This window comes from Drosophila arizonae, chromosome 3 (genome assembly GCF_054131065.1).
Source record: "Drosophila arizonae isolate 15081-1271.41 chromosome 3, UAZ_ARI_1.0, whole genome shotgun sequence".
Taxonomy (NCBI): Eukaryota; Metazoa; Arthropoda; class Insecta; order Diptera; family Drosophilidae; genus Drosophila; species Drosophila arizonae.
The window spans coordinates 2172987-2187315 of NC_142923.1; the positions used below are offsets into that span (position 1 = coordinate 2172987).

Sequence of the window (14329 nt, forward strand, 5' to 3'; positions counted from 1 at the left end):
CAGTCAGCAGCTCAGTCGCTTGTTTATTTGCCCCGCTGCTGTAACATGTTTTCCTGCTGTAATTTATGAGCTGCAAAATCAACTAGTTTCCTTTATATATTATTTTTTCGTTCTTTCTTTATTTCTACTACTACTGCTGCTGCTCTTGATTTTTGGTTTTAGTTTATGCGCTCAATTTAGTAACTAGTTAGCCTGAAATGGTGGGGTGGACATGAGACTGACCCATGGCCGCCTAGTCGGAGAGCTGCAGGCCTAGCGGGGCAAGTTCCTAAACCACTTGCGACATGTCCAGAGCAGGGGAAGGAAGGAAAACCAACAAGAAACTAATAAAAAGCCAAAGCAGAAACCACAAGAGCTCATAGCTCAAATGCGCTGACAGCAGGCACGAGTTATGCGTACGTACATATCTTTGGAATGACAGAGGGATAGAGCGAGGGAGGTGGTGTGGGGGTGTGGTGTATGGGGGCATGGACAAGGGCATCGTTACGGTAGCAGGGGTAAAAAATATGTTGAGCTTTTCCAACTAAATGCTATAAAAATTCTTGACTTAATAGGAAAACAAGACAAGAACATGAGGAGAGCTGAAACTTGTGGATGGGCACTAAAGAAAACTAACAAGTTACGAAAGCCAAAGAGCTGTGCATAGGTAGGCGAGTGGCTGTTGAGGCAGTGAAGGAGGAAGAGGGCGAGGAGGAGAAGGAGGAGGAGCAGAGGCAAGCAGAAACCAGCAAAATGGCAAAACAAGCTGGCGAACACACAATCACACACACATACACACAACGAGACACACACTCACAGTCGAGAAGAACTTGAAAGCCAAGAAAAACATTTAGTAGATGATGAAAATCATGGCGCAACACATATCAACTAAAAGCAGTAGCATGAAAAGCACGAAAGCGACGGGTATAAAATGAGTGAGTGAGAGGGAGAGGGAAACTTAACATTGCGATGCGTTGACGACCGATCTGGCCATGATAGTAAGGAATCGCAGCCAACAGCTATGCGGCCAAGGAATGGAATGGAATCAAGGCAGCCAGGCAACCAGCCAAACAGCAGCCAACTGTCAGCCTCCAGCCAGCAGGTCAATAACATTTTAGTGAGGCAAACGCACGCAGCTGCCAGGCGCAAAACGTATTAAAGCATTAATTGTGTATTGTTGTTGTTGTTGTTATTGTTGTTGTCGTTGCTATTTCTCTTGTTGTCTTGAAAGTTCTTCGAGTGCTTTTTGAATGCCCTGCAAATGCATTGAAGTGGGCAACAGACGAAGAGCAGATCGAAGAACATAATGTGCATATATAGGATAAATAGTATAGAATTTCGATTGAAGATCTAACAATATAATATTTATGGAGTATATGCACCATAAAAAGTATAGAAATTCGATTCAATTTACAATCGATTAAGATCGATAGCTTATTTTCACAGTCATTAATAATATAATTTTATGCATATATATCGATACGTACTGTCCTTTTAAAAGACAGTAGTCCTTTGTCATTTTCCTTGGTTTTAGTCAATCTTAAATCCTTCACAACTCAAGAAATATCGAAATATATTATTTTTTAGATTTTATTTCACCATCAAATACGGGGTTCACTCAATTTAATGCCCATTCGATAAATGTCGATATGATTTTTTTTATTTTATTTTTTTTATAGATAGCTAATGTTCTCACTTTAGGCCCCTTAAAACTATAAATAAATATTTATCTATATAAAACTCGGTTGCCAGTTAACTCCTTCATCGTTGCCAATTTTGAAAGTTTGGCTGGCTACAGGATACGTGCCAGTCGAATTAGCCAAGTTGTAATTTGTTTAGGTTTTTGTGTGTTTTGGTTTGGTTAATGCTGAAATTGGATTGTGTGGTTCTATAATTTATTGTATTTCCGCTACGTTTCCGGCTTAGTTCAGTACTTTTTAATTTCGCATTCATTAGTTACAAGTAAGCGCCGAGCAGAGCTGAGCTCACACACTCACACTTACACACGCACATTAGCTCTCATTTGCCTTATCATTTATCTTAAGTTGGCCAAGTTTGGCTTTGGTCTGAGGTTTCTTGCCACTTGGCCATATCAATTCATTCGCTTTCAAGTTCGCAGCGACTTTCGCATTTCTGTGGCCTGTGGCGCTCATTAAAAAAATATATTTTGGCATTTGGGATTCGGTTGGCGTTGGCTGGCGCAGCTGTAAGCCAAGTTAATGCATTTTATAGCCGAAGCGCGCCATTCTAATTAAAATTAAAATTAATATTAGTGCTAATTTTGATTGCACTTTTCATTGTTTTAAACTTGACTCTCCTTTCATTATTACGTTCAACCTGCTTTGTATTAAATTAATTGCCCGAAATCAACTGAAGCTGCCATCAAAGCTGGCTTAAAACGTGGCCCTTTTTGGCCCCTTTTTTCGGAGTGTTTGTGTGTGTGTGTATGTGTATGTGTGTTAAAACGTTGCGCGTGGCCATAACGAAATTAGAGAAGATGAAAAAAAAAGGAGGAGGAGCCAACAGCTACTGCGCCTAATAACTAATTGTTGCTTAGCAGCAGCAGCGGTAGCAGCAGCGGCAGCGGCGGCAACGGCAGTCGACGGGCTGTAAATTGCGTTAGTATTAAGTGGCCAGAACTGAGTTGAAAATTGAGTTAGTGCTAGTATATAGCGGGTGAAAATTGAAAATTTCATTTACCAGTTTGCCATTGAACGAACGAACGTGCGGATTAGCCATAAACTGTTTTATAATGCACAGCGACGGCAATGGCGGCTCAAATTGTTAATTTCGCTGGCGATTGGCGATTGGCGAACGTAAAGCGCCATCTATGGCACATTAGCGGCATTTGCCGCTGGATACTTATTGTTGCAGACTTTTAGGCGAGCTACTTAAAGCCATCGCGTAAGGGAGCTGAACCTGACAATTGATTGGGAAAGAAGAAGAAAAAATATTTGTAACACGATTTGGCACATTCCAGAATGAATGTAAAACTAATTCAATTATTTGCTCGCATAATTTGGGGGCTCGAAAGCAGCGAAAGCATGAAATTTATATGCAAAACACGCATAAAATTGTTTTCCCTGACCATCAGCTATTTCCATTTGTGTGTTATGTATTTTTTTTCTGCTTCTGCTTCTGCTTCTTCCTTTTGCTTTTTCTGCGTTCATTATTTATGAACACGAAAAGTGGCTATACGGAAAAATAATTGAAGCCCGCTCGCCGCCCATTTTAAAGTAATCAACGGGCGCGCTGCGATCCGGTATGCGACTCAGACGACTTTGGTCTCTTTTTTAGGTCATTTGGCTGGGGTAATGTTGGCAGAACATGAGGCTTGGAATGCAATTGAGCCTGAAAGTTATTTGAGACGGCGGGTAGAGCAGGAGGAGGTGGGGGGCTTGAGTCAATGTGTAAAACATGGTTCACAAAGTGACAATTAAGCCAATTTGAAGCCATTTACCGCAGGCCACGCAGAACGCGTCAATTTCCAGCAACAACAATTTCTAGGCTACTCCAATTCTCAAGAGAGAGTGTGGAGTGTGGAGTGCGGAGAGGGAGGCCAGAAAAGGTAGACAATCAAATGTAATTACACGCACATAAACACGCAAAGCGAGCGAGGCAAGCGGCAAAGAAACGGCTGAACCTGAGCCAAGGCAAAGTCTAACCCTTAAACCTCCTAGACGGCAAAGCAAAAGGTAGCCGAGAATCACGCAATTTACTATAATTTTTGCACAAGCTGGGCCCGAGGCGGGCGTCTGCGGGTACATTTGCTCCACTTTCTTGAGATTGCGGCTTGTCAATGCGACAAGCGAGTCGGCGACTCGGCAACTCGGCGACTTTATGGACAGTCATTAGGCAGACGGCAGTCGACACTTAGCCGGCTCAGTTAATTACAAAGTGTAGAGCTAAGTGAGGTTAACTCCAAAGGCAACTGTTGGCCAGCAGGCAGACAGAGAGACAGAGACAGAGAGAGTGAGAGAGAGAGAGAGAGATAGAAAGGCTGACAGAGAACACCTCAAACCACAAAATTTAATAGCATTTGCGGTGCATAAGAGCCGCTAATGCAAAAGGGACGTTGACTTGCACTGGAGTCGTAATGACACTCAAGTGCATGGCAGAGATTAGATGGCAGATGAAGCAGCAGCTTAGAAAATGTCAGGAAATTACAGTAAATAGTGTTGTAAAGTGCGTAATTTACTTGACTCGAGTGTGGCAAAAGTCATTTAAATTATGACAAGTCAAGGATTTATGAGCTTGGCATAACTGCTACAGACAGCTAATAGAAGTCTCTAAGTATATTAATTTACATTCGCCTTTTGAGTGCACAAAATCTATTTGCAGTGTTGGTTAACGGAGGCAGATGTGAAATGCAAGATAAGAATTAGCTATAAGCTTATACAAAATAGGTTGAAAGGGGTATGCAATATATGAAATCCAGTGTTGCAAAGTGTAGAGTTTACTGCAATTCAGTGCTGTAAATTATCTAGATAACTGTGGTCTATTCTTGTCAAAATCCTTAATCCTTAATTGAGCGCTGATTAACGCCTACGCCAAGGAGCGTATCCATTCCGCTCTACTTTACGTAATTAATGCCAAAGCTCAGATACTGGGGAGCTGCTAATGCGCTGATACACAGCGAAACACTTGATTAGCTTTAATTAATAATTGACAAATTTCTTATGTCTAATCAGAGCCCAAGACTTGCCTAATGTCTATGGCCTAACCCGCTGCCATTGCCTCCTCCCTGGGACTAATTCAATTACAAGTTTTTGGCTGGCGCTGATTAAGCTCCCGCTGTGTACGCAAAATGCTTTGTGTTTATTAATTTTCATCATTTGCAACGCCGCCGTCTCCACGGCCTTAGCCGTGATTTATGCCAGCAACAAACGCAAAAAAAAAAAAAAGAAAACCCCAGAAAAAAAAAATCCCTTACCAACCCAATACAGAGGGAAAAGAAAAACAAAATATTCTAGCTAATTTCGACATCCTGTTTTTGTTCACAGACTATGCCCGCGTCGAGGTTGGACCAGAGAATCCGCTGCGGGTCGAACGTGACCGCACTGCCAAATTGGAATGTAATGTGGATGCGAAGCCGAAAGCGCCAAATGTTCGCTGGACACGCAACGGCAGCTTCATTAGCTCCTCGCAGGTGCACACCATCCATCGGGTGAGCGTGCAGGATGCGGGCAAGTATACGTGCAGTGCCGATAATGGTCTAGGCAAGCCCGGCGAACAGGAGCTAATACTGGACATACTCTATCCACCCACCGTGGTCATTGAGTCGAAGACGCGCGAGGCCGAGGAGGGTGAGACCGTCAAGATACGCTGCAACGTCACCTCGAATCCGGCTCCTATCACAATCGAGTGGCTGAAGGAGGGCGCCGCCGACTTTCGCTACAACGGCGACGTGCTGACCCTCAACTCGGTGCGCGCCGAGCATGCGGGCAATTATATATGCCGCGCTGTCAACATTATGCAAAGTCAGGGTCAGGAGCGCAGCGAGCGTGTGGGCAACTCGACAGTCGCGCTGCTCGTTCGTCATCGTCCCGGCCAGGCTTACATAACACCCAACAAGCCTGTGGTGCATGTGGGCAACGGCGTTACCCTGACCTGCTCGGCCAACCCACCGGGCTGGCCGGTGCCACAGTATCGCTGGTTCCGCGACATGGAGGGCGAGTTCTCGAGCCGTCAGAAGATACTGGCCCAGGGACCACAATATTCCATACCCAAGGCACATCTGGGCAACGAGGGCAAATACCACTGTCATGCGGTCAACGAGCTGGGCATTGGAAAGATGGCAACGATTGTGCTGGAGATTCATCAGCCGCCCCAGTTCTTGGCCAAGCTGCAGCAGCATATGACACGGCGGGTGGCCGACAACGATTATGCGGTTACGTGCAGTGCCAAGGGTAAGCCGGCGCCGAGCATTACCTGGCTGAAGGATGGCGTTGAAATCCTGCCCGAGCTTAACTTGTATGAGGTGAAGACGAATCCGGACCAGGGACCCAACGGCATGGTCACCGTGCAGAGCATGCTGAAGTTCCGCGGCACAGCCAGGCCGGGCGGCAATCAGCTTGTGCCCGGCGATCGTGGCCTCTACACCTGCCTCTACCAGAACGAGGTCAACTCGGCCAACTCATCCATGCAGCTGCGCATCGAACACGAGCCGATTGTCCTGCATCAGTACAACAAAGTTGCATTTGATATACGTGAAACCGCAGAGGTTGTTTGCAAGGTCCAGGCATATCCCAAGCCCGAATTCCAATGGCAATTTGGCAACAATCCCTCCCCACTGACCATGTCCTCGGACGGACACTATGAGATCAGCACCACGACGGACAACAATGATATTTACACTTCGGTCTTGCGCATCAACTCGCTCACCCACTCGGATTACGGAGAGTATACGTGCCGTGTGGTGAACGCCCTCAACACCATTCGTGCCCCGATTCGCCTGCAGCAGAAGGGTCCGCCAGAGAAGCCGACGAACCTGCGAGCTGTCGATGTGGGTCACAACTACGTGACGCTCAGCTGGGATCCGGGCTTCGATGGTGGCTTGAGCAAGACCAAATTCTTTGTGAACTACCGACGCGTGGCCATGCCCAGGGAGGAGCAACTGATACCCGATTGTGCAACACTGGCAAATGCCAATTCCGACTGGGTCGAGGTGGACTGTCAGCGTGATATACCCTGCAAGGTCAACTCGCTGGATCAGCATCAGAGCTATGCATTCAAGGTGAAGGCGCTGAATCCCAAGAACCATTCACCCTACTCCAACGAGATTACGGTAACAACGAAAGTCAGCCGCATACCGCCGCCCCTCCAGGTCACCTACGAGCCGAGCACCAGGACCCTGGGCATTGATGTAGGCGCCACGTGCCTCAATCTAGTGGCCGTTGTGGAGACAATGCTGCACGGTGATACGCCCATGGCCTCCTGGGATCTAGTCGACATTGTGGATAATCTGCAACTGTCTGGCAATGGACCCACGCACAAGGAGAAGGTCATCGATCGTCTGTTGACGCCACGTCGCAGCGGCGGAGGACGCGCTCTAGGCCACACCATCAACGAGGACGATGATGATCATGAGACGGCTCTGAATAATCTGGCCATGGAACAGGATGACAATAGTCCCGTGGTGCGCGTCAAGTTGTGCCTGCGCAACAATCGCGAACATTGTGGCGACTACACGGATGCTGAGAGTAAGTATTGAAGAGGGATGGATAAAGATGATGGGGGTGAAGATGGTTCGAGTGATTGATATAAAGCTTGGCATAAGGAATAAGGGAAGGTGAAGAAGAGAAGTAGAGCAGTAGAAGAGGAGAACAGTAGCAGTAGCTGAGAAGTAGAGCAGTAGAGGTGTAGACCTGTACAGGTATAGAGGAGTAGAAGAGTAGGGAAGTAGAGGAGTAGAAATATAGAGGTGTAGATGGGTAGAGGACTAGAGGGCTAATGGGCTCTAGAAGTAGAGGGGTAGAATAGTAGAACAGTAGAGAAATAGAACAGCTGAGGAGTAGAGCAGTAAAGGAGTAGAGGGGTAGAAGAGTAGATAGGAGTAAGAGCGTAGAAGAGGAGGGCTAAGGGAGTAGAGTAGTAGAGTTATACAGGAGTGGAGAGGTAGAACAATAGAGGAGTAGCAGAGTAGAGGACTAGTGGACTAGTGCACTCATAGAAGTAGAGGGCTAGAAGAGTAGAGAGCAGATTAGATTCTAGTTTTGTGACGAGATATGAGAGAGAGACTCCACTAATATTTCCATACTCTCCTATAGTAAAGCCTTCATAAGACATTCAATTTCTTAGAATTTTTATTATAAGATTAAGCCCCTAACGCTTCTCTGACTTACAATCATACAACACTAAGGTGCAGTGTTGTGTAGTGGCACGAATATGTCAAGGTTTGAGCGCAGTTAATTGTGGCAGATGAAATACGAGGCAAATCATTTATCTTAGCTAATGTAGCAATGGTCAAGCGAACTGTCCATTGTGTGCGCCTGAGCCATTCACAATTGTGTGCACAGTTCACAGTGGTTCCGTGTAGAGGCTACTCAAGATCGTGAGGCATAATGATGCGCGAGCTGAAACGCACTGATTTCCATTATATGCAAAGCCATTACGAGCAATTGCGCCACTTGAATAGCTGGACAATCAATCACTCGTCCATCAAGCCCAGGAAAACCTGGCTGGCCATCTGTCCAGCCGTCCATCCGTCCAATCCGACCATCCATCCATCCATCCATCCATCTAGCCGAAGCATTCATGCAACCATCCATTCTCTTGAGTGGCGTTGCATTTTTCATAGCTTCATTTCATTCAACTCAACTCGTTCCCTTTCGCTCACTCAATCTCTCTCTCTCTCTCTCTCTCTCTCCCTCTCTCTGTTTCAGTTGGACGTCCGTATATCGCGGAGGCAAGCGCACTGGCCACGCCCACATTGATTGCGATAATCGTATCGTGCATTGTATTCACACTATTCGCTGGCCTGCTGCTCATGTTCTGCCGCTGCAAGCGCAATCAGTCGAAGAAGAGCGCCGCCGCCAAGGACTACGAAATGGACTCAGTGCGTCCTTCGATTGTTGCCGCCCAGCAGAACCAGGCACCGCCGCCCTACTATCCGGCCAGCGGTCTCGACAACAAGGCCCTCGAGCACTCCATGGATCTGGCCCTCAATATGGAGGACCAAAAGACAGCCCTCTATGCGACACAGAATGGCTATAGTTATCATCCGGGCAGCGGTGTCGTTGGCATCGTCGGCGGTGTGGGCGGTGGTGTCGTCGGTGTCGGCGGTGGTGTTGGCAGTCTCGTTGGCGGCAACGCTGGTGGTAACGGCGGCAACGGCGGCGGCGTTGTTGGTGTGACCGGCATACCCGGTTTGACAGGACACACGTTGCCAGGAAATGAATGTAAGTACACACATACAGAGACACAGTCTCATATATACGTAGCAAGTAAGCTGTGGGGTGGGGTGTGGGGAGTGGGGCTAAAGCGGGTCGGGGCAGCTGTGCTGCTGCACATATTGATGGATAGCCCAGAGTGCATTTCTCTTACAAAGCGCTTGGACTCTATTCTTATGGAAATTTTCAGATTTTCACATTTTTTATGGCCACATTTCTTTCAATATAAATATTCAGTGTAAAAACTCTCAACTGCTTAAAAAAAAATTAGGTTACAAAATCTATTGAGCTTTAACAAATATTTATAAACATTTAAAATAACTTTAATATATTATTAAATAAAATAAAATAAATAAGCATATAAAATAAATGAAAAAAAAAAATTTAAAAAAAATAAATTAAAATAAAATAAATAAATAAATATATTAAATAAAATAAAATAAATAATAAAAATATAAATAAATAATACATATTTAAATATCCCCATTATCTTACTTATTAATATTTAAATTCAACTATTTTCAGTTAAACTAAACTGAATAATTCTGGCTTTTTTTTCTGTTCTAAAATTTTTCAAATTGATGATAAATTCTATATACCCTTTCAAGAGTCATACATACCCTTTCAGTGAGAGTATTGCCTGGTTGTTGGGTTAGCCAGACCTAAGCACAACGAAAAGTGCGAAATACTTCCGGGCCGTGTCGGTCACTCGCTTCCCACTCTTGCCCTTTACTCCCCCTCTCTCTCACACTCTCTCTTAGTCTCTCTCTCTCTCTCTCTCTCTCTCTCTCTCTCTCTCTCTCTCTCTCTGTCTTTGGCATTCTCAGGCAATCCCTGAATGCTGATGGCAAAATGTTTTGGGTGATTTTTCATTGTCCACCACAAAACACATCAGAAAACAAAATGAAATCCGTGCTGACGCGCACAGCTCCGTTCGACTGATGGAAGCATGTTGTGTAGTGTGCTGGGTGGGTGCACGGTGGTGCCGTGTGGTGCCTTGCGGTGTGTGCACCACACAAATTATGTAGCCCATGAAATGTGAAAGTGCAAAATGGAGTTGAGTGCAAATCGATGGCCATGCGCATTCATCACGCGCCGCCCTCACGGACTTCCAATTGCCAGGGCGGGGCAGAGGTGTGCAAGCCACAAACACACACAGTCACACACACACACACACACACACACACAACGGTAAAACACTTCAACTTCCGTTGTAAATTTGTTGAAACAGCAATTTTTTCCCTAAACGTTTACGTCCTCGCCAAAGCATTTTGTAATATACTTGCCATTTATTGTTGTTGTTGTTGTTGCTGCTTGACGCTCACGTCCATTCATGCTAGCGGCGCGTCCTTGTCGTCCTTTCGAGTGACGTCCGCCTCAACCATATCCACGCTTCACAAAATGAAAATTGCGCACAAAATGAATGCGTAAACTGGACCCACAACAGTTTGTCCGCCCCCCTCCGAACCCTGCCCCACCCTCTTCACACCCCAACTCCGAACTTCCTCCGCTGGCACGCCCCCTCTGCGGTTTCACACAGTACGCAATACAATTCATTATTAATTGTTGTTCTGGTTTACTTCTATTTTTATTTTTTATTCTTTTGCTTTTTACTCACACACACACACACATCAGCTCTTGTGACTCGTCTGCTTCATCTTTTTTTTTTTTTTTTTTTTTTTGGCAATGGGGACTTTGGTCAGCATAAGAGGTATTAACCTTTAACATGGTGGGCGCACAAATTGGAGATATTCTCTGACATTTTATAGCCTTACGTGTGGGTATACTGCATATGTGATGGGAGAGATCGGGATGGAGAAGAGTGCAGTGTAGAAGGCGTCAGATTAAGGCATATAGGATCTGAGCATAGAAAGGCATATAGACATGTAGGGAAAAGCTGACAGTTAAATATTCCAATGAATGAATGTAATATTTGAATATTAATATTTATATAAATATTAATAATTTAATATAAACTGATCAGATTATTCTCCATAAATTTCTGATTAGAATTATTTTGATAATATTATTTATTTTCATATTCCTTCTCTACCTCGGTATCTTACTTCCATGACACATCTCTCAGAGCTTCGCTCGCCTCTTGTTCTCTGTTCCCCATCGTCTCTTATATATGCCTGCTGTTCTAATTCCCTCCCGTTCCATATCTCTACTATTCTATCTATAGATGCTTGTCACTTTATACGCACAGACCACCTCTCTCTCTCTCTCTCTGTCTCACGCTTTTTATCTATATCTCTCTCAGTTCAGTCATAGATAATCTGCTGTTCCACTCCTCTCTCTCTCTCTGTCTAGCTGTCAGCCTCTCGGCCCTTCTCACTTTCCCTAATTAGATCTGTGATATATCGCTCTTCTGCATCCTTCGCTTTTTAAGCCACCTTCAAAGAGAATATTCTGCCCATTCCAATTTGCAGCGTATGCGCGATTCTTCTATGCCCAATTATTCAATTTCTTTTGTTGTGCCATTTCTTTTTGTTGTTGTTGTTGTTGTTTTTTTTTTTTTTTTTTTTTTGTAATGACGTGCAAATTAAAAATTTTTTTGTGTGTGTGTGTTTCTTGTTTCTTTTATTACTGTTGTTGTTGCTGCTGTTGTTGTTGTTCTCTGCTAAACGGCAATAGAATTTTAAGCTGCTGGACAAAAATTTAATTGCAATATTTTCTGGTTTGCTATGGGACGTACAACAAGTGCGCCTGCTGCGAATAGTTGGCAATTGCTAAACAGAGATGGCGGAGAGAGAGAGTGAGGGGGAGGGGGAGGGGGAGAGGGAGGCAGCTTTGGGGTTGCTGCAAATGGCAGCTATTGTGTGGGCTCATTCCGACAAAAAAAAAGTTGCCGAGCTTCAAGTGTTTGCCGAATGCCAATTAAAATTTTCAAGTGAGTATAACCCAAAAGCAGGGTGAGTATGTGGGTGTGGGTGTTTGTAATTGTGTCTGAGTGTGTCTGTATGTGTGTGTGGGTGTGCCTGCTGGCGAACATTGGCACTTAATTGCATTTTAAAAGAAAAGCGCGAACGGCTAATTTGGCTAGTGAAAGTGGAAGCCAGCGAAATGGCATGAATAATAAAATGAGAGAGCGTGCAGACAGGTAACAGCTGTGCCACACACACACACACACTGAGATTTGCTTGCAGCTGAATGTATGCGCTAATTGTTGCATAAAAATCCAAGCCTTTGGCTCTTGCTCTTGCTTTCCCCGTCTCTCTACCCCTCCCTCTCTCCCTCGCACTGTGTTCCCTCTACCTGCAAATGCCATTTAAATGTGTGTTTTCAGTTGTTCTTGCTGTCGTTAAAAGCTTCAGCAAAAAAAGATTGCATAGGCCAAATACCTAATGAACTTTGCATGTTCACAATAAAAAACAATGGCTGCAGCTGCATTGAGTCTGAGTCTGAGTCGAGTTGAGTTCAGTCGAGTGCATAGCTAATTGCAAATTGCACGAGTCACGCGCAGGCAATTGGCTTCGCTTCGATAACAATTGTTTTTGCCTGCGATTGCACTTATTTGATTATATTTTTATTAAGTTAACATTCTGTCAAATTACAACATTTTTACAATAATTTATTGTGCGAGGTATGAAAGGGGAATTATATTTTCTTGTTGCAAACAGTATAAGTATTAGTATTGGAAGAAAAATATTTTATATTCTTCAAAAACTCCTTAATACTTCTTGATGTACTCCATTAATATTCCTTTACTCCTAGTGCCAGTCCTATATATATATGCTCTAGATCACTCTCTGTCTCTTTCACACAGTATCCCGCTCACAAAAATCCTCTCTTTCTCTCTCTCTCTCTCTCTTTCTGTCACATGCACATACTCTTTTTCAATTTCCCTCTCATTCTTATATTGTATTGCGTCTCATGCTCTCTCTTTCATAGATCATTTGTGGCTCTTTCATTCATATTGCATATATCATATATAGTTGACCCGCTCTTAGACTCAATAAATATTGCAACTTATTTCCAATTAGTTTTGCTTGCGCTAGTCATAGATTTTAGTGCCAGTTGAAATTGTTTTTATTGTGCTAGCCTAGTTTTAGTTTTAGTTTTAGCTGTTGTTGTTGTTGTTTTCTGCCACTATTCTAGCACGCCAGCAATATTTGCACACCATTTCTGTACATGCATATATATATACATATATATGTGGGTTAAGGCTCTCATATATTGTTGTGCATTAGATGCAGTCCGGTCGGGTCGTTCAATGAACCTGTGCTGCAATCTGTGCCATGTCAGCAGCAGTGTGTTTAGATTTTAAAGCCAATTAGTTGGTCAGCGCCGGCACAGAGCACACAGCACACACAACACACAGCACACAGCACACACAGGGCAGCACGAGAGAGGCGAAAACAAATAGGCGAAATGGCACAGTTCATAGATATTTGTCATTGAACTCAGTCAGCTGGCCAAGGCTCGACAGCAATGCTCCCTATGTGGAATGCTCGCTCGCTTTTAACAAAAGCCAAAATAGCTAAACTATATTATCTTGCAAAAATATTTTCTTTTCCATTACAAAAACTGGGAAATTTGTTGGCCTTAGGGCAAGAGAATACAACAACAAAAAATGGGAGGGACAAAAAATAATTTAAACCTTGTTGCACAGTGTTGCGGCCGGCCAGAAACATTGGCTGGGAACGCGCCTAAAACGCTGCAGCATAAAATGTTGTTCGAATCGGGTTTGTGGTTGCGTTTTTTAGCGAGAGGGAGGGAGAGAAAGAGAGAGCGGGCGAGCGAGAGCGCGAGGGAGAAACTGTGTAAAACTATTTTGCGGCTGTTTGCTTTGCGGGGCTCGAGCTGCATTTTAAACCAGATACCAAATAACCAACACACACACACAAACACACAGACAGACACAAAGGGCGAGCGAGCCAGCAGACAACATTTGTAGCATCGAGTTCATGGCTTTATTTATTTAGCGCATAAATTTTCAGCGCGCAAAAGATTTTTTTTTTCCACTCCCTTGGCTTTTTTTCAGCTTGTTTCGCTGCCTTTTTGGGCTTTGGTTTCGGCGAGTCGACGACAGCGACATTTGTTTGCATTTATTTGGCTTTGGTTTCTGTTTCTTTTTTTTTTCGCTCTTTGGAGTACATGTCCTCTAGACATGCTAGTTGTTGTTCATGTTGTCTAGCCGTAGGCGTTAGCTGAAAATAAAAACAACTAAAAATGGGATAAAAAATTGCGAGCATTTCGTTTCTCTGCTCTGCAGCAGCTGACCAGCTCGGCAAAGCATTCTTTTTTTTGTCTTCTTCTTCTGAATTTAACTCTTAGCAAATATGAAAAATAAACTTTCACTTGACTGACTCTCTCTCTATCTCTGTCTCACTCTCAGCTTCTCTCTACTCCCTTCGTCTTTGCCTCGGCTCACTTCAAAGCTGCCAATTTGTATTAGAGTCCAACAGATTTGGGGATTTGAGCTCAAGCTCAGTTCACTCTATTAAAAATGTATT

At 44.2% G+C, this 14329-nt stretch overlaps 1 protein-coding gene across 2 annotated transcripts in view; it reads left to right on the forward strand.

The window, feature by feature from the left end:
- The window catches only part of ed (hemicentin protein echinoid), a 126094-nt gene that overhangs the window by 91713 nt on the left and 20052 nt on the right, over nt 1-14329 (forward strand). For both annotated transcript variants that reach the window (XM_018003890.2, XM_018003891.2), the window contains exons 5-6: nt 4983-7181; nt 8364-8879. In XM_018003890.2, coding sequence (XP_017859379.1) covers nt 4983-7181; nt 8364-8879 — 2715 coding nt within the window. The remainder of the gene's footprint in view (nt 1-4982; nt 7182-8363; nt 8880-14329) is intronic.